Below are 23,839 nucleotides of genomic sequence, written 5' to 3'. Positions count from 1 at the left end.
ACTTAAGGCTGTCCAGGGTTTGAGATGAGCTATCATATAACCAGATGCCTGGCTTCTTATCTATTTGTTTTGTTGTTGTTCTAAGCCTCGATGAAAAAGCACAGAATAACACCTAATTTCTCTCCATCATTTTCCTCAACCCCTTTCATTCCTTTTCTTACACAGGGAAGGCCGAGCAGCTCTCGTTACGTCCTTTTGCATGTTTAAGTACATGGCCCTGTACAGCATGATTCAGTATGTTGGTGTTCTGCTGCTCTACTGGGTATGACATGGGACTAAGCCTCCTTTAGTGAGAGCTAAAGCAAGTAGTTGTTCATTCAGTGAAAATAGGGTGTTTGTGCATCAATGGGCCTTCTAGAGGTGTCCTCAAGTGTCCACAAATAAATCATAACTAGACACACATGAAGGACATAGCTGTAGCTTTCTGATGCAGAAACAGGTCATGGGGTGGTAACTGAAGGACAGAATTGAATTTCATGTTTACTCTCACTGATGTGTTTGCCTGTGTTGATCAGGTATCTGCTTTCCCAAGCCAACTCATTATAGAGTGGATTCTAATAACAAAGTAGTGCTTAATAACTGGTGGTGGTCTAGCTTCATTCTCTATTACCAGGATAAAACAGGGTCCAAAAGCAACTTAGGGGAGGAAAGGGTTTGTTTGGCTTATAGGTTACTGTCCATCACTGAATGGAGGAGTGGGAAGCAGAAACCAATGGAGGAACACTGCTTACTAGCTTCCTTCCCCTGGCTTGCTCAGCTTCTTTATTTACATAGCCTAGTCCCACCTGCCCAGGGATGACACAGCCCACAGTACATTGGGCCCTCCTCTATCAATTGATAATCAAGAAAACATCCCACTGTAGCAGGTCCACAGGATAATCAGATGTAGGTAATTCTTCAGTTGAGATTCCCTTTCCTAGGTATGTCAAATTGAAAACCAATATTAAGTCATCCCAGCAGGCTTCCTTAAATATTGATCTTTACAATTTCAGGGGTGTAAATATCAAACTACCCACTTGGTACACCTGAATGTGAATGGGGAAGAAACATACAATAGCAGCAGACATTTATGTACCACCTAGACATGGGAGCTATAAATACCCTAGGGGCATAGATAATAGAAAAAAATGGAGGAAAATAAACAGGCTTTGTATACACCCTAGCTTCAATTTAGTGGTATGTTTGCTCGATTTAAGTGTTGAACAACTAGAGTTTAACACTCATGAAAACTCAGCAATTGACCTTCAAGGGTAAATAAGCTAGCATGGCTCTGATTCCTAAATACACAGATCTGAAAATCAGCAAATTGTGATGTAAAAATATGTGTATCAGGTGGTGGCTCTCATGATTTAACAGATATAAAAGGAGAAGAGACATCACTATTGTTTGTGAATTCAGTATGTGAGCTCACTCTGCACAGTAATTCCAAGGAAGGGGACGGTCCCTGCAGACATGTCATTCAGGCTCCTCTTCGCTTTGTGTCTGCTTTCTTCTAGGTTCAAGCTCTTGGTCTCATTGTCTTCAGATAGGTTTTCAGATGCTCTGATGAGGGATCTAGAGGCTAAGCTGCTTGTAGGCATTCGATCCTATTTCAGAATGCTTTATTTATTATTTTGGAATAGGGCATTAACCTCAAAAGTATAATTCAATATGGAGCACTATAATTTCCTTCCCACACCTCTGAGATTGGGGAAGCAACATTCCTGAACTCAGAGGCTTGGCCACTCTTCTGCAAGCATGTAGCATCTCACCTAACAATGCCCAAAATACACATTGTGAATTCAGTCACTCTAACTTTCCCTTAGTGAAAACTGTGTAGGGCCGCCAAACAGCTGGTATGTATGATTATTAGGGGACACATTGGCTTATTGTGCTGGGCCACACCCATATGTTTCTGATAGTCAGCAGAAAAGGGAAGAGATGGATCTAACAGGTGTTCCCAACAACAATAGACTGATGCAGGGGAGCTCACCTGGGATGCACACATAGGAGGCTCTCCTGGAGTGAAAGAGTCTCACAGAATGGGAAACCCCAGCCCCCTCCTCACTCCCTACCACTACCACTCACCAACCCAAACAGACCCAAGATCATGCCATGTCCCCAGTGAGCTGCTTGAAAAATTAAAGTTGTCAGGAGACACTTTATGCAAGTCTTGTTAAATTTCATCTGTAAGCTTGTCACTTTCTTTTTTTAAAGTCTGCTTTCCTTTTTGTTTCCAGGAGACAAACAGCCTTTCAAATTACCAGTTTCTATTCCAAGATCTGGCCATCACAACTCTTATTGGCATAACAAGTAAGAACTTTAAAACTTTCTTCCTGGGGTTGCTTCCCCCTGCTTCCTTCCTTCTACCTCTGGATCTGGAAGGCTTGTCTGTCAGGAAGGCAGCAGCAGCAGGAATGTATGTCTTAGTCCTTGAGGCAAGGTTTGGGGCCATAGAATGCTCAATTCTATTAAAAGAAGACATTAACAAAGGGAAAAACTAGCTTTGTGCCTTTTCCACAAAATAGGGAGCTTCTATAAATGGACCCCAATCAATCAGAGTGAAAAGGTACCTTGAAAATAGGGACTACTTCAGCTTGCTTTTAGGTGTAGGTGTAGTTGAAATGCACTCCACTTGTAGAGCTAAATGGCTTTGCTCTTTCTGACCTCCAAACTGTAGCCGCTCAGCATAGAAAGTGGCACTTAAGGGCAATTCTGCCATTGTAGTACTCCTTTTCCCACCTTTCTAATGAGTATGTGGATTGTCTCCTACATAGGGGCAAATTTCAATTTATGAATGCATTTTCAAGCTATTTTAAGTTTGCAGCAAAGTTGAGACAACTTTGTTCCTTTTCCCTGAGGGTACACAGTGCCCCTGTTGTCAACCTCACCCCTTCCCCAAGAGAGTCACATTAGCTGCCATTGTCTTCCATATGTCAGACATTATGATCGCTCCAAAGCTCATAGTTGGTATTGGGCTTTGCTTAGTCTCAAACTCTGTGAGTTTGGACATCTGTCAGGAGACAGATCCTTATTCTTGTACTACCAGACAGAATGCTTACCCTCAAATGTTTTATGCTCTATCTGTTCTCCCCTCTCCAAGGCTGCTGACAGTCTTTAACTGTCTCCACACTTGCCCAGAAATTTCTGCAGGTGGAATGATGTAGTCAGTAGGCCTTCCAAGATCAGCTTCTTTTGTACAGCAATACTGTATGTCCGAGGGTTCTACACACCTTGCATAGCTTGATGTTCACCTCTTCAGCAGCCTGAATGACATTCTGTGACCTCTGGGCCACAGTTTATTTCTCCATTTACTCACTGAAGGGCATCTTGGTGTTTTCAAGTTTTGACAGTTTAAGACTAAAACTGCTTTGAACATCTGTGTGCAGAATTTCATGTGAATACAAGATTTCAATTCCACTGCCCACTTTTGTTTGCAAGTTTACCAGTGATACCTACCCGTTATGAGCCACCCAGGTTCCGGTGTCTGGGAGGGTGCATGAGACTGACTCACTGCTCTTTCACACGTGCTGTGGCCCTGCTTTCATGCCTTTTCTTCCATGATTTTAACAGTTCTCAGAAATACAAAAGAACATGCTCAGGGAGAGCAACTGCTAACTCCGCTTCACCGGCTACCCACCGCTAGCTGCTGCCAGTGCCCCTTGCCTTTCTGCTGTCTATAGCAACAACCACTTCTCCTTGAGCACTGGACTCTCAACACCACATGATCTTTCCTTAAAAGATTTCTTTGTTTTCCCTTTAGTGATACCACACTCTGATGAATTCTATCACTTAAGTGGCACAGCTTCCATCTCTTTCCTTTAAAAAAAATCTCCATGAACCTTGTTTTCAGAGCATCTTGTCTTCAGGCTGCACCTTGGCTTTAAGGGATGTCAACCAGTCACATGACTTTAAAGTCATCTGTGTGTGATGAATCCCCAGTTTATAGCTACAGATGAGATGATTATCTGGAGCTTTGGAATGAAGCATCCAGCTTTGCATATTTAATAGGGCCCACCCCACACATAACGTACTCCAGCCAAACTCTTAATTCTGCCAGACATAATTATGTAAACTTACTGAGTAGCTTGTTTGTGCTGCTTAATGCTCCAGGCTTTTGGGCAATCTATGAGATAGCATTGCTACCGCCTTAGTTGTTCAAATTAAAGACCTATAGTTATTCTGTTTTATTTCCACCCAATTGTCTAATATATATGACATCCCTCTAGTAGCTTGAACAGGAATGGAGTCCATAGGCTTGTATATTTGAATGCTTGGTCATTAGGGAGTGGCACTACTTGAGAGAGATTAGATGTGGCTCCATTAGAGGGAGTGTATCACTGGGGATGTTCTTGGGGGTTTCAAAAGCCTAAGCCAGGCCCAGTGTCTTTCTCTTCTATATCCAAATTCAAAGGAAGCAGGAACTTTTAGCTACTTCTCCAGTACTATGTCTGCCTGTGTGCTAACATGCTCCGCACCATGATAATAATGACTAAACCTCTGAAACTGCAAGCCAGCCCCAATTAAATGCTTTGCTTTATAAGAGCTGCCACGCTCATGGCGTCTCTTCACAGCAGTAGAACACTGACTAAGACAGTCTTAATAAGATCTGCCTCCAAGTTCATCCCGATTCGCTTCCTACCACTGTCACCTCTTTTGTTGGGTGGGCTGTGCCAGGCTATTTCTTTTAGGTCACCAACCAGCTCCCGAATCATGACATAGAGACTTATTATTGGTTTTCAATGCTCAGCCTAACTTAGGCTCATTTCTGACTAGCTCTTTTAAGTTAATTAACCTCTTTTTCTTTATCTACTTTTTGCCTAGGGGCTTTACTTTTCTTCTGTTTATCTTACTTTCACTTCTCATGTCTGCTGGCTGGTAGCTACCCTGAGTGTCTTCTTCATCTTTTCTTCCTCTTCCTTCTTCTCTTCCTTCTCTTGAGCCTAGAGTTCTCCTCCTATTTATTGTCTCTGCCTGCCAGCTCTGCCTATCCTTTCTCTGCCATTCAGCTCTTTATTAGACCAGGTGCCTTAGGCAGGCAAGGTGAAACAAATGCAACACATCTGTACATCATTAAGTAAATGCAGCATAAACAAAAGTAACACACCTTTGCACAGTTAATGTAATATTCTGCAGCATAAACAAATATAGTACTTTTTACCCAGTTAAAATAATATTCCACAATTGCAGATGAGACCAGCATTGCCTTTATAAGTGATATGGCTTTCACTCTTGCTGCCAACCCCGTTTGTCCTTTTAAAAAGTTACATGGGGAGTTACAGGTTGCCCTACAATATTTCTATAAAACTGTCTTCAGTTGTTACATTCACATAATACTAAAAGTTTTTGTTTAAAAAATGTAAATATTATGATGCTCCCCTTTTTAAAAATGATCCAGTGGGGTCTGCCATGTAAGCCCAGAGACTTGAGTTCCCAGCATCCACACGGAAGGGGGAAAGGAGAATGAAATTACTTCATGGAGTTTTCCTCTGATCACACTCATTCAGTGGAACATGCCCTCGCACTACAATAATAATAGTAAACAAAATGCAAAGAAAAGTCTTTAGTAACTTCCTATCTCCTGAGATTCAAATTTTTATGACTGGGGTCTTGCCTGTGTCATCACCACTTCTGACCGAATTAACACTACTTGTGCCTTTCAGGCTGGTGGCTTTGCTTTTGGGTGTTGGTATCAAATGGTCACCACAGCATCCTTGCTTTTCCCCTGCCCTTTGGGTAGCATACTCTCCATTAGTGCTTCATATGACTTTGGCTTTCCCTCATTATTTGTGTCTCAGCTAAAATATTGCTACCTGTAAGTAGTGACCAAGTCGATTATTCTTTGCCATATAAGTCTGCTTTATTTTTCACATTACTTTTCCATAATTCGACATTACGATTTTATCTTTATTTTGATTGATTTTTTTTTTCCTGCATCCCTCCCCTTTGAGTGTGTGTTGTTTGAGACCACACCCTGTGTGTTTTGGTTGCTGCTGTGTTACCAGTACCTCCAGCAATGACTGACACAGGCAACAGCTTATTGGTGCTTGCTGGGTCTTATTAAGAATACTTTTGGACAGTCTCTACAAATACCAGACCTTCCCTTCACCTGGAACCACCGCTATCTCTGCGTTTTCACACCTCCCAGCTCTACTACTTAGAACAACACCAAATAGCCTGGCTTCCTTCCCCGAAGCTCTTCATGCTTCTTTGGAAACATCTGTCATCTATTTTGTGTTTGTTCTCAGCTGTTGAGTAAACATCTAGAGGATTTTCTCTATCTTCCATTAAATAACCTGATCATTTTTCTTCTTAAAAATATTAAGTATATATGTTCCTAAAAATCTAGTCTTTATGAAAACAAACAAGGCTAATTCATCCTTCCATTCAGGGCACTTTAAGTGTTCTGGTGCATTTCTTCCAGTCTTTCTCATATTAATCAAGATTTTGATTTATGTTTTCTCTATCTTTATACATCTTAATTTTTTTCTTTGAGACCAGGTAGTGCTGTATCCAGGCTGCCTTCAAATTTGTGATTCTTCTATTTCATTCTAATTCTGGGGAAGATAAGAATGCACCACCATGGCTGGTTTAATACTGTTTTTGAAAATTTTGTTTAAATTTGCTTTTATAACTACTTTTAAATTTTATTACATTATTTTTTGTAAAATATACATGTAGCATGAAATTTTCATTTTAAGCATATTATTGTGACATACTAATTCCTTTAAAATGATCTGTGTAACCTTCATCACTACTGTCCCCAAACAGATACCTTACCCATCCAGCAAGCACGCCAAGCTCTCTCTCCAATCTGTGGTGACTTCTTCTCTACATTTTATTTGAATTAATTTGTCTAATTCACATATTTTATATACACAAAGTCATATAGTTTGCCCCTTTGTTTCTGTTTCTCTCACTTAACATGATGTTTTCAAGGTTCCTTACATTTTGCATCATATATCAAAACTTCGTTCTATATTATAGACAAACACTAATTAGTGGATATGTCTTCCATATTTACATCTATATATATTTTCCATTTTTTTCTGTTACTTTGGTGATGAAGTTAGATTGCTTCCTTCTCTTGGCTATTGTGAATAGTATTATAATGAACATTTGCATAAAGAATCTGTTTGAGTTTTTTCAGTTCTATAAGTAACAAAATGGAATTTGTGTATCATGTAACTACTACATATTTGATCTTTATGGAAACACCAAACTATTTTCCCAGAGACTGTACCATTTTCAGTTTTCAATAGCAATGGATGAGAGTTCCAATTTCTTAGCAGCCTCAATAAAAATTTAGTATGTAATTCTGGAAAAGTAATTCTATCCGTATAGTCTTTTAATTTTTCTGAGAATTTTATACATGAGTACTATGTTTACATCATTTCTACCCCTCTTTTCCCCATCCCAACTTCCCTATGCCATCCCCACTCCTTCTCAAATTCATGACCTCTTTACTTATTGTTGTTATGTATACATACAGAAATTCATCCCGTCCTATCATGGTTTTGACTTGCACTTCTCAGCGTGACTGTAAAAGTATAAAACTGTTTCTCCCATTATACATACTGTCTTCTGCCCCTTAAAATTAAAATTATGTTTTATTTAGAGAGAGAATGTGTGTCTCTGTGTGTATGTATCTCTCTCTTTGTGTGCATGTGTTCGTGTGTGCGTTTGTGTGTGTGTGTGTGTGTGTGTGCGCGCGCGCGCGCACACATGTATACCATGGTACACATGTGGAATCCAAAGGAAAGCTTGTGAGAATCAGTATTTTTCTTTCACCATGCGGGTCCCAGGAACTGAACTCAAGTTTTATGAGTTCATCAAGTCCTTTTACCTACTGAACCATTTCCCGTCCTTTATATATATATATATATATATATATATATATATATATATATATATATATTTTTTTTTTTTTTTTTTTTTTTCCATGAGCTAAGGTTTTGGTAAGCAGCCCAGGATGGCCTCAACTTGAAGACTCAGGAGTCTTTCTCTGTTACCCTCTTCTTTACTCTCTGAGATGGAGTCTGTAACCTGAAGCTTACTGTTTTGACTAGATCAGGCCCTGTGACTCCTTGTCTCTGCCTCCCAGTGTTAGAGTCACAGGCATACCTAGCCTTGCTCAGTTATGTATATGAGTGCTAAGGATTTCAACCCAGGTCATCTTATTTTAACAGCAAGTGCTCTTCCATGTTGAACTAGCTACCTACTCCCTTAATCATTTTTTTTATCATCATTTATTGTGTTTTCCTATGACATTATATCTTTTGGTTTCTTTTAATAATTTCGATAGTTTTCCTGACAGTCTCATTTCATTTGACTACAACTTTCCTTAACTTTTTGTTCATGTTGTTAAAAAAAACATTTAGTTCTTTTTAAAATAACTATGTTTCCATGTGTTTTTATCTTATGTATATGGATGTCGCCTGCATAGACATCTGTGCACCATGTGTGTGCAGTGCCTTCAGATGTCAGAAGAGGGTAACTGGTCCCTGGAACAGGAGTTACATGTGGGTTGTGAGCCACCATGAGGGTGCTGGGTATTGAACTTGGATCCTTGGGAAGGACAGCCAATGCTCTTAACCACTGAGCCATCTCTCCAGCCCCTTCATTTAGTTTTAAAGATATTTACAACAGCAATTAAAAAGTCTTTGCATATGAAACCTCATGTGTATGATTCTTCAGCGGTGGTTTCTTTTAGCTCATTTTGTTCTGAGCATTATTGCATATATAGTAACTGGGTATAAAATTAACCTACTTTTCTAGGTTTGATAGTTTCGGTTTGCTATTTCTTGAAAGCTATAGTCATTGATTTATTACTGAGTTCCCCAAATTGAATTTGCAAAGTCATCACTGTACTGAGTAGCCACTTATCTCTGTTTCTTTAGCTCATGTTTTGACAGAGACACCCCTGAACTCCAGCAGCTAAAAAATAAATGAGGAGAGCAGCTTTCTCAGACTTTAAAGATTGGCTCTTGCTGGCATGTGTACTCGAACATGACAGATCCACACTGAGTCTAGAGACCATGCAAAGTCATGAGCTTTGGGTCTGTAAGTGTGAATCAAGCATCAAACATCTGTCTAGCTTTTTATTCCATTTATCCCAAAGCATATATAGATGCTTTTGAATGCTCTAATTTCTCCAAGTTTCCCCAGCTTTCAGTGGTTCTATTTTTTATCTTTTGTGGAGACTATTTTGAAATGGTACCTTACAGTATTTTCAAGCACTGTAAGCTGGTTTGTTTTTGGTTTTGACCTGAATGAATTTCATATTAGGAGTTACACATTAAGTGAAAAGGAGATGAAAATCTGGAACCATTTCTCAGGTAGTTGCCAGGTACATCACAACAGACCTGCACATGAACCTGTGGGTAAAGTCTACTGTGCTGGTTCTCTGACTAGGAACCATGGATCATCTCAGGGAATGCAGGGGACCATCTTCAAGACGAATTCTGAGCTGATGAAGAAGTGGGGAAAAGCACATGCAGAAATGTGACAAAACTCTCCTGTAATTTTAGTGAGGTGGTTCAGTGGGTAAGAGCACTTGCAGCCAAGCCTGACAACCTGAGTCCCATCCCTGGAATCCACATGGTGGAAAAAGAAAAGGAGATCTTTGAAGTTGTCTCCTACCTTACACACACACACACACACACACACACACACACACACACACACACACACGGTGCTTGCTTGTGGGCATACAAACAATAAACACACACACAAAGAAGTAAATAGTGAATGAATAAATGAGCATAAAACATTTTTAAAGAATTAAAAATCCTTATCATTTTAAATGAGGTTTTCCCCCACCTTAATTCACTCTCTGCTTTGTTGCTACAAACTTTTGTGTGTTTTCCAGAGTTCTAGCAGAGATTGGTTTGGATGGTTTTGCATATTTTTCAGTGTTTCTTTGGAGAGATGAGAGCTTTCTGTATGCCTTCTCCATTTTCTTGACACCTTTAAACTGGGAAGTGTTTCTTTACCCTCGATATTAATGATGCCACGATGAACATGGTTCTGAAATTTTAATTGCTTTGATTAGGATACATTTCTCAAAGTGGAAACCAAAAAGTGGAATGCTTCTCCCTCCCTCCCCCCCATTTTCATATTTATTTCTTTGCACTGAATTTTGTCTCAATTCACATTCCTACAACAGTTCACAAAAGGATACATGCTATCTTTCTTTCTTAACATTTGATAGTCTTTACCTACTTGATAAGCCATAAAAGGCACCTTGTTCTCTGTCTGCTCCTTTGAAACTTCCTCATGACTTGGATTTGGAACCATAACTGTTTTGTTCTCCAGAGTTTATTATGTGCTTGAAGTTGTCTATTTCTTTAAATGTTTGGGCCAGAGAAGTTATATCATTCATTTTTTTCTCTTTCAACGTATTAGTTCTTTAACACTTTTGTACCATGCCCATTTATCTATTTACTTATTTGTATGTGTATGGTTGTCTTGCCTGCATGTATGTCTGTGCACCTTGTGTGTACTTGCAGAGGCCAGAAAAGGGCATTTGGACCCCTTAGAACTGGAGTTATAGATGGCTGTGAGCCACCATGGTGGTGTTGGGAACTGAACTCAGGAGCTCTGGAAGAGCATCCAGGGCTTGTAATTTCAGAGCCATCTCTTCAACTTCAGTAAATTTTTTTTTATCGTAGTCACCCTGGACCAAACTCCTCCCAGACTCACGCCCCTCCAACTTTGTGTCCTCCAACTTTGTGCCATACAAATATTCTTGAATATGTGGCCTTCCATTGGAGACTGGTTGTCTTAGTTGGGGATACACTCTTAAGAAAACCGACCCTGTCTCCTTGTAGCTATCAATTGCCAAGCACTCCTCAGCTAGGGACAGGGCTTTACACTCAGCTTCCCTGTCCATTGTGGGATTTGTCTGGCTTTCACTTGCACAGATCTTGTGCATGCTGTCACAACTGCTGGGAGTTCACATGTGAGCTGCTCTGTGACCAGAAGACCCTGTTTCAATGTAGCCACCGACTCCCTCTGCCTTGCACATTCTTTCTGGCCTCTCTTTTGCAAAGATTCTAGAGTTTTTGGAGAATGGGCTGTGATACAGATGTCGTGTTTAGGACTGAGCACTCCACAGTCCCATTTTCTCTGCTTTGATCAGTTACAGGTCTCTGTGTTAATGGCCATCTGCCACAAATAGAAGCTCCTCAGATTAAGGGTTGACAGGTGTATCAATCATGCACCCTTACCATTAAGAATGCAATATTTTCCGTCCTCACACGTGTTAACCTTGGATTTATTTTGTAGTGAATCTGAATGGTGCCAACCCCAAGCTGGTACCTTTCAGGCCTACAGGGCGGCTGATCTCTCCACCTCTGCTGCTCTCAGTTATCCTCAACATCCTTCTCAGTCTGGCCATGCACATCGTGGGCTTCATCCTCGTGCAGAAGCAGCCTTGGTACTTCATGGAGTTGCACAGGTATCTGTGGCCTCAAACCCAGCCCCTTGAAGTCTGACTTCTGTCAGACATCATCTGGCAAATGGGTCTTCACCTACCAAGGATTTCAGTTCCTTTAAGTCTATTGGGAAATTTTTCAAAAATCATCTGTCTTTTTGTCACACACCTTTGACTGTGTTGTTTAATAATGAGGGTGGCTAGGGATTATATAACTTTCCTGGTTTGCTCCAGTTTAAGGAGTCCAGTTTAAGCCATGTCTGGTGAAATGTTCAAAATCTTTTCCTTTCAAAACTGGCCCTGTTCAATGATAAAGTATGTGTCACCCTATGTATTTCTAAGGGAAGAATCACAATTTTCTCACCCTTCCCCTTAATATACTTGATGGGCACACAGCTTAATGAACAAGCAGACAGTAGGATCTGCCTGTGTAGCTATTTACCTATTCAAACACAGAGTTAAGCATCTGTGTGACCTTAGTTTTCCCTTATTTTGTCTCTTCTTTACCACAATGGAGACAACCTTGAAATACTGGATGTGTGCTCCAGACACTGTTTGCCACAGTGACCTGCAGATGCAAATGTGTTCTGAGGGTTCCTTTGACTCTTTTGGCTCCTTTTGTAGTGCCTGCACAATGAGAAACGAGAACATCTCAGTCATAAACACGACTCCAATTGTTCCCGAGAAAACCAGAAGCCACAGCGCCTTTGCGAGTTTTGAGAATACTACTATATGGTTTTTGGGAACAATCAACTGCATCGCCGTGGCCTTTGTGTTCTCTAAAGGAAAACCATTTAGGCAGCCCACCTATACAAACTGTGAGTATCACTGCATGGAGGCCAAGGGATGATGATGTGACTATTGCCGACCATTAGAACAGGCATGCTCAAGCCACCCAGGAAGCAACTCCCCAGCTGAGTCTCAGCTAGAGTCCCTTCACGTCCACTCCAAAGCTTCGCCAAACACTGTGGCCCGATTCTCCTGCCTCTCCCTTTTCATCAAAGAGCAGCTTCTCTCTTCAACCCAGAGCTCCACCAGAAGTTGTCTTTAGGTGATTTCTCTTAGGATCGGACTAAGTTGGGAAGATCAGCACAGAGACCAATCTTTACTTGCCAGTGTCTTTTGGGATTCATCTCAGGGACACGGAAAGGGTCACAGCCCTCACCTGGGACGGCATTGTGTGGTGGTAGCCTGGGAGTAGGTCCAGATCCGAGGAATCTCATCATACAGCATTGGGAACACTCTTAGCTGGAGTAATTTAGGAACACAGACACAGAAGATTTTATAGAAGTGGGTGCCCTACTTAGTTTCTGAGACACATATTTGTTTATTGGTACCAACCCTCTAATTGTAAAAATTCAGGAGCACAAGTTGAAGGATCAATATCTTCATATGAAATCATCCCAGGAAAACTGTTATCTCATTTTTCTTCTCTTAGTGGGATGAAGAAGTGGTTGAATAGTCATCTTTATATAATCACAATTTAAAATTTCATGTGTTTATGGTGTTCCTGGTTTTCCAGAAGTAGATTGGAGGCAGATACCTTATATTAAAACCAGCTGCTTAAATGTCTTTAAAGCCCTCACAAAATGACATTGTACCATTGCTAGGCTCCATGCATTTATAACCTGTACTAATTGAAACATAACATACATATAAAAAAAAACATAGAAATTATGGAAGTGAGACCCATTGCATGGAAATGAGTGCTTTCATTCGTTATGCTGTATTTGGATGCCAAAGTCGAGGAAATGTCATCAGCCTTAACCTAGAATACATCAGTCAATAGACATAGTGCTTCCAACGATTTCTCAAAATGATAGCTTGTGTTCTTGTTTCCTCAGATATATTTGTCCTTGTGCTGATTTTACAGATGGGTGTATGTCTTTTCATTCTATTTGCGGATATTCCAGAGTTGCATAGGCGTTTGGATGTAAGTATCTTCTCTGGAATTATGGTGTCATGTATTTTTGTCACTGGCTTCTGAAAGCAGGTCACTGTTGGAACTGACATGGGCTCCTGACACCGGCTGTGTACTCTGGAACTGGCAGAGTTTAAAATAACACTGAATTGTATCTAGTTTTTACTGAAGCTAATCAGGAAATAAAATTCCATCAAGCATTGATTCTGAGACTAACAGACTTCAGAAAAGAATCCAACCATTTTTCATTGAAAACAAAATCCTCTGTAAGACTGGTAAAAAAATCTACTTATATGTTTTCTCCTTTCAAATGCTGTTTAAATAAATTTTGCCTGCAACCACCTTTAGGTTAATTCTCAAATCTGTACTTTGAAAACTTTATGCTTCTCTGTGTTGTCATAGTTATACCTCAAAGGGGCTTTCCAATAGGCTTGCTGCTCCATCTCAAGCTCTCTTACATTAAACAAAATGTAACTGAGACGAGTTTGAAATCCCACAAGATATCATAAACTTACCTACTTAAGCTAGGAAAAGGAAGCAGATATATATATATATATATATATATATATATATGTATGTATATATATGTCTATATGTATGTATATGTGTATATATGTGTATATATGTATGTATGTATGACTCTGAGAGACAGACTAGCACTCTGCTCTGCAATATTAAAAGGTAATGTTTTTGTCTGGTGAGAGCTGTGCCCAGCCCATGACAGTATGGCTACAAAGAATGCTGAAAAGATGCATTATCCCGTTTAAAACCAAGCCTTCTTATCACATAAATATTGGTCTCTCTTACAAAATGTGGAATAGTCAGGCAAGGAAAATTATAACATTATATGTTACCCTTCCATCTTTTAAAATTCATGCATTGTAAATGGGCTTTGCCTCAAATTTATGAAGTTTGTTATGAATGGAATCACGTTGTTTCACAACCTAGATTTTTTTAAAAAACAAGGAATACATTCACATGTTTTAACTTTTTATTTTTATTTATTTATTTAGTTAGTTTCTCATGACAGGGTTTCTCTGTGGCTTTGGAGCCTGTCCTGGAATTCACTCTGTAGACCAGTCTGGTCTCAAACTCGTAGAGAACCACTTACCTCTGCCTCCCAAGTGCTGGGATTAAAGGTGTAGGCCACCACCACTGCCTGGATTAAATTTTTTTAAATATGAATATGGTAAAATATCCATCCTCACCCAGCTTCCCTCTGGAGGCAGTACATGGTATCAAGGTCTTTTTTTTTTTTTTTTTTTTTTTTTTTTCATTTTCACACTTTATTTTCTACATATACAGAGAAGTACTTATATGTGTGAATCTTCTCACACAGTTTTACACAATGGTAGCAAACTATTCCATTTGTTAGTACTCTGAGATGTTGACATCAATGTGGGATGTGCTATGCAAGAATTTCATTGTAGAAGGTATCTGTGGGAGAAAAGGGTGGGAACCAGGTAAGTTGAAGAGAGGCTTCACACTACCTGAAGATCAAAGCCAGTGAAGTAGGGAGGGGAGGAAAGAGGACCCCCTGAGACTTAAGTATTGCCTACTTAAGGAATGCCTGGCCTGGTACAGGACTGAGAATCCATGCTGTCCCCATTTGCTTGCCTTGAGTAGCCCATGGGAGGACAGTGTTGGAGTGCAAGTTGCGGTAGATTTTGAATATAGTGTTTGGGGTAGCCAATATTTATCTTCCCAACAGCGGGAGATCTGAGTGGAACATTTTCATAGCTGTGTGTATTTACCTTCCCATCAGCGGGAGAGCTGAGTGGAATATTTTCATGGTTGCTACAACCACATACACAGCCCTCCTGTACCTTATTTCTTTCATGTAACAGTATATTTTGGTAATTTTGTTACACTATCACATAAGCCTTCTCCATTATTTTATGATAATGCGATACTTTATTAATATACACATATGCATTATATTTCATGGTATAGATTGTTTATGTATTATAACTTATGTGCAGTTCCATTACTGACATGTAGCTGTTTCTAAGTTGTTACCCCTACAAAGACACAGTAAAAGAAACATGTGTAATGTCTTTTTAGTCATGTACAAGTTTATGCCAGGATTAAATTCCTAGAAGTGGATTTAAAATAATCATTTTGGGAACATTGTTCTCTATAGGATTCTATCAGCATACAAGGCATTGTATAATACATGTAATACACAGCAGAATATACTTGCTCATCCATGCACTCATGCACCCACCCACCCATCCACCCACCCATCCATCCATCCATCTATCCATTCACACATCAACCCCATCCATCCATCCATCCACCCATCCATCCATCCTTCCGTTCATTCTCACACTTAATGTATCAGGAACTGTGCCTGAAGAGGGCTTGGAAGTAGACAGAGGAAGTGTGGAAAGAGCTTGCTTTCAGCTCCATGTGTTCCTTAGGCAAGTACCCTTATAGGGGCACAGACTATGAATCATAGGCACAGTCTGGAGAAAGCAGTACTCCAAAGCAGGACTTGAATAAAGAGAAACATTGCACTTGAGGACAGAAGGCCATACTGTCCATGGTGGAGATTCCACACATGTATCCTTAGAGATGCCTGGGAATAAAATCACATTCCTGCGTTCCCTCTTCAAAACAACAAAAAGCAAATAGATAGAAAGGGTTTACTGTTGTTTATTTTAATTGCAAAGTGATCAAAATAGAAAATGAAGAAATTTTAGATAAAAGAGACTAAGAGGGAAAGAAAAGAAAGGAAGGAAAAAAAGAAAACAACAGTCACAATCCTCAAACGATTGAACATCTGTTTTCCACACTCACAAGTTTTTATGTATATGTGTATGTAAAAGTGTATATCTGCCATATGTACTATATACAACTGCCATTTATACTTTATTACTAATGCATTTATGTTCTAGATTTATTTAATCTCTGCATGTCTGTGTGTCAGAGTGTGAATTTGTGCAAATACATGTGGGTCTCATGAAGACCAGAATCAAGTGTTAGTTTACCTGGAGCTTGGGTTACATATAGTTGTGAGCCATCTGATGTGGGTGTTGGGAACTGAACTGTTGAGCCTGAGAGAACACAAGTGCTCTTAATCCCTGAGCTATCACTCATGTGTACACATGTATATGTGTGTGGTGGGTGATTTATAGCTTCTCTTAACCCTGGAGATATCACTCATGTGTGCCTGCATATATGTGTTTGTGTTTCCACTGTGATTTGTAGTTGATACAAATGCCCAAATGTGAGCCTGGAAACTTTTCCAGCATGTGTGTTCTAAGGCTAACTGCCATTTGTCATCTTCTGCCAGCTGCTCTGCACTCCTGTCCTTTGGAGAGTCTACATTCTCGTCATGATCAGCTCCAACTTTGTTGTGTCCCTTGCTGTGGAGGTAAGTGCCCCTAGGCTATGTGTTGTGTGAGTGGGGCCCAGTTCTTTAAGAGTTCAAGAATGGAACAACTTTAATGTGCAAAACCCTGATGCTGTGATGGTCCTTCCTTTACTCTGTGGGCAAAGGTGTGGCATGTGTATGGTGTGCTTTTCTCTGATGAGAAACAAGCATTTGGTGTTCTCATCTGAGAAGTGTGGTAGGGAGGACGTGATCATGATCTTTAAGGCTCTATTTATTAAAATTCTCCAATATGTGTAAGGCATCTTGTCAGTGAACTTGTAACAGTGTCTACACCCCCTTGAGCATGACCTCAGGCAGTTGGAAATGGAAAGAGGGAAGCTTGAGGCCACGCCCAAATGGCTACACATATGGGCACAAACAGAATTTACATTTTAAAATTGAGATGTACAATATAAAACTCACCATTTAAAAGCAAACAGTTCAATGATTTTAGTATAGTTGAGGAGTGTTCAATCATCAACACTACCTAGTTCCAAAAAGAAATCACACAACCCATTAGCAACTGATTTCTATTCCATTCCATTCCTCCTTGACAACCATAAATACACTTTCTGTCTCAGTGGATTTTCCTATTTGGGACATATCATATAAATAAAATCATTTCCTACGTGGCTTTGTGGCTTTGCTTTTTGTTTTGTCTTAAGAGCTGAAAATTAAACCCAGGGCCTTGGCCATGCTAGGTAAGCACTCTACCACTAAGCCACTCCCATAACTCCCTTTTGTTTGTTTAAGACAGGGTCTTACAAAGTAACTCCGGCTGGCTTTGAACTTCCAGCATTCCTGTCTCTGCCTATTGAATGTGCACCATTTTGCTTCAGAGGAGAGGGCCTTTTTTTTATCTGACTTCTTGCGTTTAACAGCATGTATTCTTTTCACCTGTGGCAGGAAATGAGCCTCACAATGAGGCTTTCTCACAGCTTTCATTCTGCCATCCCCATTTGCTCCATTTCCTTAGTGAAATGGCTTTGTACCCATTTTTATATCTAATTGTTTCACCCTCTCTCCTCTCAGTGATATTAGACATAATCTCCCTTCTTCAAAGCCTGGTATTAGAAGGTAGTACCTAACGAAGGTATCCTTGAAGAAGAGGAGAAATGTAGGATTCTCTCTCTCTCTTCCTGAATTGTAGAATTATCATGTTCCAGCAACTGGGGTATTCACAGTGGGTTTTTGCTTTCTCATAACTTGGCCTCCCATCTAGTGCTGTGAAGACAGGATCTCCAAGAACATTCCTTCCTGTGTAGAGCAAAGACTGCCACAGTGGTCAGTGGAAGAACAGAGGCCTGAATTAGGCACTGGAGCCTCTCTCTGGAGCCTACACCAGGTTATGCCAAAGCAGAGTGAGCATCATACTCATCAGGCAGGCTAGATAAAATGGGAAGAACAGATTATCAAACCCTCCCTTCACTGTGTCTGACTGAGTAGGTGTGAGAGCCTGCATGTCCTATAGGTTGCCAGGTGATGGGTTTGGGCAGCATACTTTGAAAGAACTATGCCAAGTCATGTATTCTCTGAAGCATTCTGGACACCCACCAGATTAATGTGGGTGTCCTCAGACTGAGATGCAGAAGAAGAAACCACCATTTAAAGCAGTGGTTCTCAACCTTCCTTATGTTGTGGTGACCCCCAACCATAAAATTACTTCATTGCTATTTTATAACTGTAATTTTGCTACTGTTATGAATCATAATATAAATTCTGATAAGCAGCTCCCAAAGGGGTCAAACCCCACAGGATTTAAAGGATACTCTTATATATGTGTCTTGCTGACTGCTCTTTCAATTTGAAACATATTTCTACATGTCTGCACACTGATGTTATGTTCCATGATGTTATATATTCCTCTATGGAACAGACACAGGACTGACCTCTTCATGAATCTTTCCTGATCCATGGGTCTGCTAGGCAATTAACAACACTCACCAAGTGCATTTTAAACAGCACAGACCTTTACTGATTTAGGAACTTGAGGTGGACACGTCAGGACTCTCACATGCTAGAGGTCTGTCCCTTTCAGTACCATCTGCCTTGGATGTGTCCTGTCATGTTTCCTGATCAGGTCTCCAGCCTAGTTGTGTGACACATCCATTTATGGGCAGGAAGGAAACAGAGGAGGTACTTGTGGTGTTTATTTCCTCAGATATGAATGTATAACCAGGAAACACAAGTTTTCCTATGGCAATTCAGCAGACTTTTTCATAAGCCTCAATAGTTAGAACTGTCTGGTTGTTGTTATTCTGAATAGAAAGGCATTCTGAGTAAGAGAACCCATGTTCCTCAGACAGGTTGGCTCAGACTGTTTGCTTGGTTTTTTAATTGTTTGTTTGTTTGGTTGGTTTTGGTTGGGTGGACGGAAGAACAATGGTTGTCAAGTGTCTAAGTCTGTCATTGTGTCCTAGCAGAAAGCCCTTTCCTGCTGGTTGGTATATTTTCAGCAAAGAGCACAGGCTCAGAAAACCCTTCTGGCATGAATCTTGGCTACAGCTCTTCATTGATGCTTAACTTATTATTTTGTTTCATTGGGTTTGCTCTCTATGCTATAAAATGGTTAGTAATCACACCTTACTTCATATACATACGGACTGAAATGTGAGCAAAGAGAAGCACATAGTAGGTCTTTAATAGACCTAACCCTATCAGGACATGATGGTGCCACCTGCCTGTAGTCCTAGAACTTGGGAAGCTGAGGTAGGAAGATCAAGAGTTTGAGGGTAGTCTGGGCTATGTAAGGAGATTTAGTCTAAGTCCAAACCTAAACAAACCAAGCAAAAATAGAAACAAGGCACCTCAAACACATACAAAAACAAATACAACAAAAAATAGTATAAGTAACAAGCCATCTTCATCTCTCATGACACTTACCATTTCTTACTTTGTTTCTGTCACTCTTTCAACCATGCCTTTATACATTTGTTTTGCCACAACAGTTCATTGGCCCTGGGACATTTCCAGAGTATTTGCTAGGAGAAAGATAAGGGGGGTGGGGGGGGTGGGACTCACAATCTACAGGCAATTAGCAGGTATGTGCTAAAGTTATTTGTGTGTTAACGGCTTCTCTTGCCATCAAGCTCTGTTGATAAGAACTGTGTTAGTAGCTATTGCATGCAAAATCCTGCATTTCATTGCATTTAATCTTGCAATCATTGTATTTAAAATTCTACTAGGGGATGAGTAAGAGTCATTTAAATTAAAGGTTAGCAATGACCTTGCTCATGACCAGCAGTTGGGATGGGTTATTGATATTCATTAAAAGTGAGGCATCTTCTTTGGTTCTCATGTTCAATGAGAGATGAACACACACAAGTGCATGTTACTGTGGGTTGCCAGCTTTAGGTAGTGTTTTCCTGTCTTGCATCTGCTCTCAAATGAACACACTGTGGCTTATATTAATTATAAATGCTTGACCAGTAGCTCAGGCTTGTTACTAACTAGCTCTTACAACTTAAACGATTCCTATTAATCTATGTGCAGCCCCCAGGCTTTTATCTTTTATCTCTATCCCATTTTGTGTGTCCAACTCATTCTCCATCCAGCTGCCAACCCCTGACTCTGCCCTTTCTTGGTCCATCATTCTCAGTCTGGCTTCCCTGCCTAATTTATCCTTTTCAGTTATTGTTCAGTCAGCTTGTTTATTAAACTAATTATCATGATATATATTCACACAGTGTACAGAAGGATTATTCCACAGCAGGCAGAAACTTCTAAATTGAAAAATTAGGCACTTGAGACACCTTTCCTATGACATTCACTTGTTCACCAACCCCTTTTTCTGTGGTCAGCAGGTGCTTAGAGATAGAGTAGAATTACTGAGTCTTTGATAGAGGGTTATTATAGTTGAGAATGATGGATGTTATGTTTTATTGCCCCATGTGGTGAATGAACCTAAGAGAGTAGGTAAAGACCATCATGGACTAGCAAGATGTCCCTTAGGTGACTCTACATATGTGCCAGAAAGTGGGAAGGAATGCTGGGTGAATTGAGCTAACCCCAACCTTCAGGCCAGCTTATATTATATGTAGTCCAAACAGTTTTCTCAAGGGTAGGCATGATGTCTGGTTTCCTTTGCAGCATTTCAAGTATTGTCTGATTTGCTGATGTCTGGCTCCAATGCTGATCTCAGAGAAGCTCAGAAACCCAATAGGTTCAGTTGAGATCTTACTCTGTGAGTCTCCCTCCCTGCCTGCTGAGAAGCATGGGAGCTGATATGAATGGCTTTAATAAATGCCAACTTTTTTTTATTATTACTGTGCTTGTGTGTGTCCATAAGTACTTAAGCATGGAGTAACCAGTTGGAAAAGCTTATAGAGAATTCTTTTTAAAGAAATGGCTTCTCATGAAAGCTTTGCTTTTGCTCCTAGCTATGCATTTGGTTTACAAGGCAGAATGGCAAGGCAGATCATGCAGCAAGGAATGTTTCAGCTGTTCTTTGGAGAGGGGCAAGGGGGTAGAAGTAGCACATTAGAAGGAGGAAGATTCCACACATTGTGGAGATCCCTATCTCATCTTTCATTTAACTTCTTTGAAGAAATTCTTAGATTCCCTATAACTGTTATATTTAAAACTTGGAGTTGTTATCAGTGCTCTCTGCCTTCACCCAGCCTCAGGGAGAGCTCCCAGCTCCTGTTCTGGGAAGGCAGACCAGCAGGTGGGCCAGATGCTGAAAATTGCCCTTTGGGTCTTAGTTCCTTCCAAGAGGCCTAACAGTGTTCAGAGGAAAAGACTCTGGCAAGCTGTGCTTCTTATCTTTACTATGGACAACAAGACTAAAGTAACAAAGAGATGCAGATTTTAGGAAAACTACATCTTCCATAATTCCTCACTAACTCAGTGCACAAAAGATAACCTGGTTGGGCATCAAAATCAGTTCTAATTTTGTCAGTTTGTTCTCCTTTTCCTTTAGGAAAATATTTAAAATGCTCAACTTAGAGACAAAATATGGAACACATACACAAACACACATGGGTTCACACACGCGCGCGCGCATGCGCGCGTGCGCGCACACACACACACACACACACACACACACACACACACACCTGTTTTGGATGTTGGATCACCTGGGCTATTACTTCAGGGGGTCTTGCTTGGTCAAATCATATTAGTCTGGAAGGAATCCACATCTTATCTTTTTATCTTCTGTGGAAACAAAAACAAAAATCTCTTTCCAAAGTAACATATCCTCATACTTAAATTTAGATATCAAGGCATTTAAAAATATGTAAGTTGGATTAATCCAGCTGTGTTTATAATCAAAAGTCTGTTAGCAGCTGTTACTCCTTTCTCAGAAATCAAACAATTCAAAGACAACACAATAACTTACAGTATCCAGACTCTCTGTATATTTTCCACCTTTATGTGGTATTACTATTATTACTGTATTTTTTTTTTCATTTTTTTGAGACAGGTTTTCTCTGTGTAACTTTGGCTGCCCTTGAACTCACTCTGTAGACCAGGCTGGCCTTGAATTTACAAAGATCTGCTTGCCTCTGCTTCCTGAGTGCTAGGATTAAAGGCTTGTGCCCTGCCCTGCGGTGCCCTGCCCTACCCTGGCAGTTGTATAATCTTTATAGCATGTGTAAGGAAGGGATTATTATTTCTAACTCAACCAATTCAGGCTATTAGACTGTCTTTTTCAGTGCTGGGAATTGGACACAGATCTCAGACTAATGACCTGGCCATAGTCTTACAGTTATGAAATGAACCTCTGTTTCTCCAACCCTAGACCAAGGCCGTTATTTATATTCCATTGCCCTGTGCCCACAGTGAGCAGCACCCGACGGAGGTCTATCAATGACATATCATGCATCCTTCCACACACTCGATTCTAGGAGATGCTAAGATATTTATAAAATGTCATTTTATAAGGCATGAAGTTGGATGTGATATGGTGTAAAATATAGAATTTGAACGATTTTAAATTCGATTTCCATGTGAGATTCCCAATAACTATCTTTGAGGTAGGCTGCTTCCAGCTTAATTCCCAGGTTTTTGAAAATATCTTTTTTCAGCTGAGTTCCTTAAGTAAAAAGTTTGGGAATCCGGCTGCAATACTTCTGAAGATTTGCTTAGGTCCCAACTTCTTTTAAACTGAATGTAATCAAACACTGGGAGAGTGTCTGATCATGACTATGGATTAGGTAACTTAAATCACAAAATCATTTATCGTTTATCTTACAGGAGACCATTATTGAAAACCGAGCTTTGTGGCTAGCAGTCAAGAGATGTTTTGGCTATCAATCAAAAAGCCAGTATCGGATATGGCAGAGGAATCTGGCAAATGATGCAAGCTGGCCCCCACTAAACCAAACCTCCTATTCTGACATTCAGGGGGTATCCTACAGCAACCCTGTGTTTGAGAGCAATGAGGAAAAACTTTGAAGGAGTGCAATATCTAAACAGTTGTCAAAATGAAGATAAAAATGACCTCTTTCAGAGACATGAAAGCAATTTGACTCAACACTATCAGCTGGAGTTGGTTGGGCGATAAACTACCGAGTCTTGGTGACAAATTTAAGTCCCATTTGCTTAAATGGAGTCTGTGAAGAACAGTGTTCCCAGTCCCTCCTGGCTTCTGAAGCATTGGTGGCACCTATTGAGCCAAGAATGGAGCAAGGGTTGCAATGGGACAGAAGACTGGCAGGTATCTGAGGGAAAAATATATCTTACGATAATTCTTTCTGAAAATAAACAAATCTCCGGAAGGTCATACAGTGTGTATTCATAGAGTGGTAACGGGGCAAGGATTAGTTTCCAGTTGTCACTTGATGAATAAAACTAATGCAAGAGAAGCATCATCTAATGTCCCTTACCTGGTTCCAGAATAGAAGGTTTCCTTCTCCTTTTGCCCTTCCTCTGCATATTTGCTACAATGACACAAACACCCCTCCATCTCAGTGTATTCACATGCTAGAGCTTTCCTTTTGCTTCAGGACTCTGAGACAGCCGTTCCCAGGGTGGTGATCACTTCAGAGTGATGACTCTGCCATTGCCACAAAGAACAGGGACAGGAAAAACAGGAGACAACATGGGGGGGGAGGGTCATTGTTTCACCCTCAAAGCAGCAGCCATCTCCACTCTACTCCCATCCCATTAGCAGAGATTT

At 40.3% G+C, this 23,839-nt stretch overlaps 1 protein-coding gene across 3 annotated transcripts in view; it reads left to right on the top strand.

Moving 5' to 3' along the window:
• Positions 1 to 23,525, top strand: part of Atp13a4 (ATPase 13A4) — a 128,644-nt gene extending 105,119 nt beyond the window's left edge. For 2 of the 3 annotated variants that reach the window (XM_051191265.1, XM_051191264.1), the window contains exons 25-31: positions 166 to 262; positions 2,220 to 2,292; positions 11,269 to 11,440; positions 12,041 to 12,234; positions 13,261 to 13,349; positions 16,636 to 16,716; positions 22,915 to 23,525. In XM_051191265.1, coding sequence (XP_051047222.1) covers positions 166 to 262; positions 2,220 to 2,292; positions 11,269 to 11,440; positions 12,041 to 12,234; positions 13,261 to 13,349; positions 16,636 to 16,716; positions 22,915 to 23,115 — 907 coding nt within the window. In that variant the 3' untranslated portion in view covers positions 23,116 to 23,525. The remainder of the gene's footprint in view (positions 1 to 165; positions 263 to 2,219; positions 2,293 to 11,268; positions 11,441 to 12,040; positions 12,235 to 13,260; positions 13,350 to 16,635; positions 16,717 to 22,914) is intronic. The other variant, XR_007834950.1, reaches the window with a different exon arrangement.
• The last annotated feature ends 314 nt before the right edge of the window (positions 23,526 to 23,839 follow it).

The sequence above is a fragment of the Phodopus roborovskii genome, unplaced genomic scaffold (genome assembly GCF_943737965.1).
Source record: "Phodopus roborovskii unplaced genomic scaffold, PHOROB, whole genome shotgun sequence".
NCBI lineage: Eukaryota > Metazoa > Chordata > Mammalia > Rodentia > Cricetidae > Phodopus > Phodopus roborovskii.
This window is presented reverse-complemented; position numbering and strand designations above follow the sequence as displayed.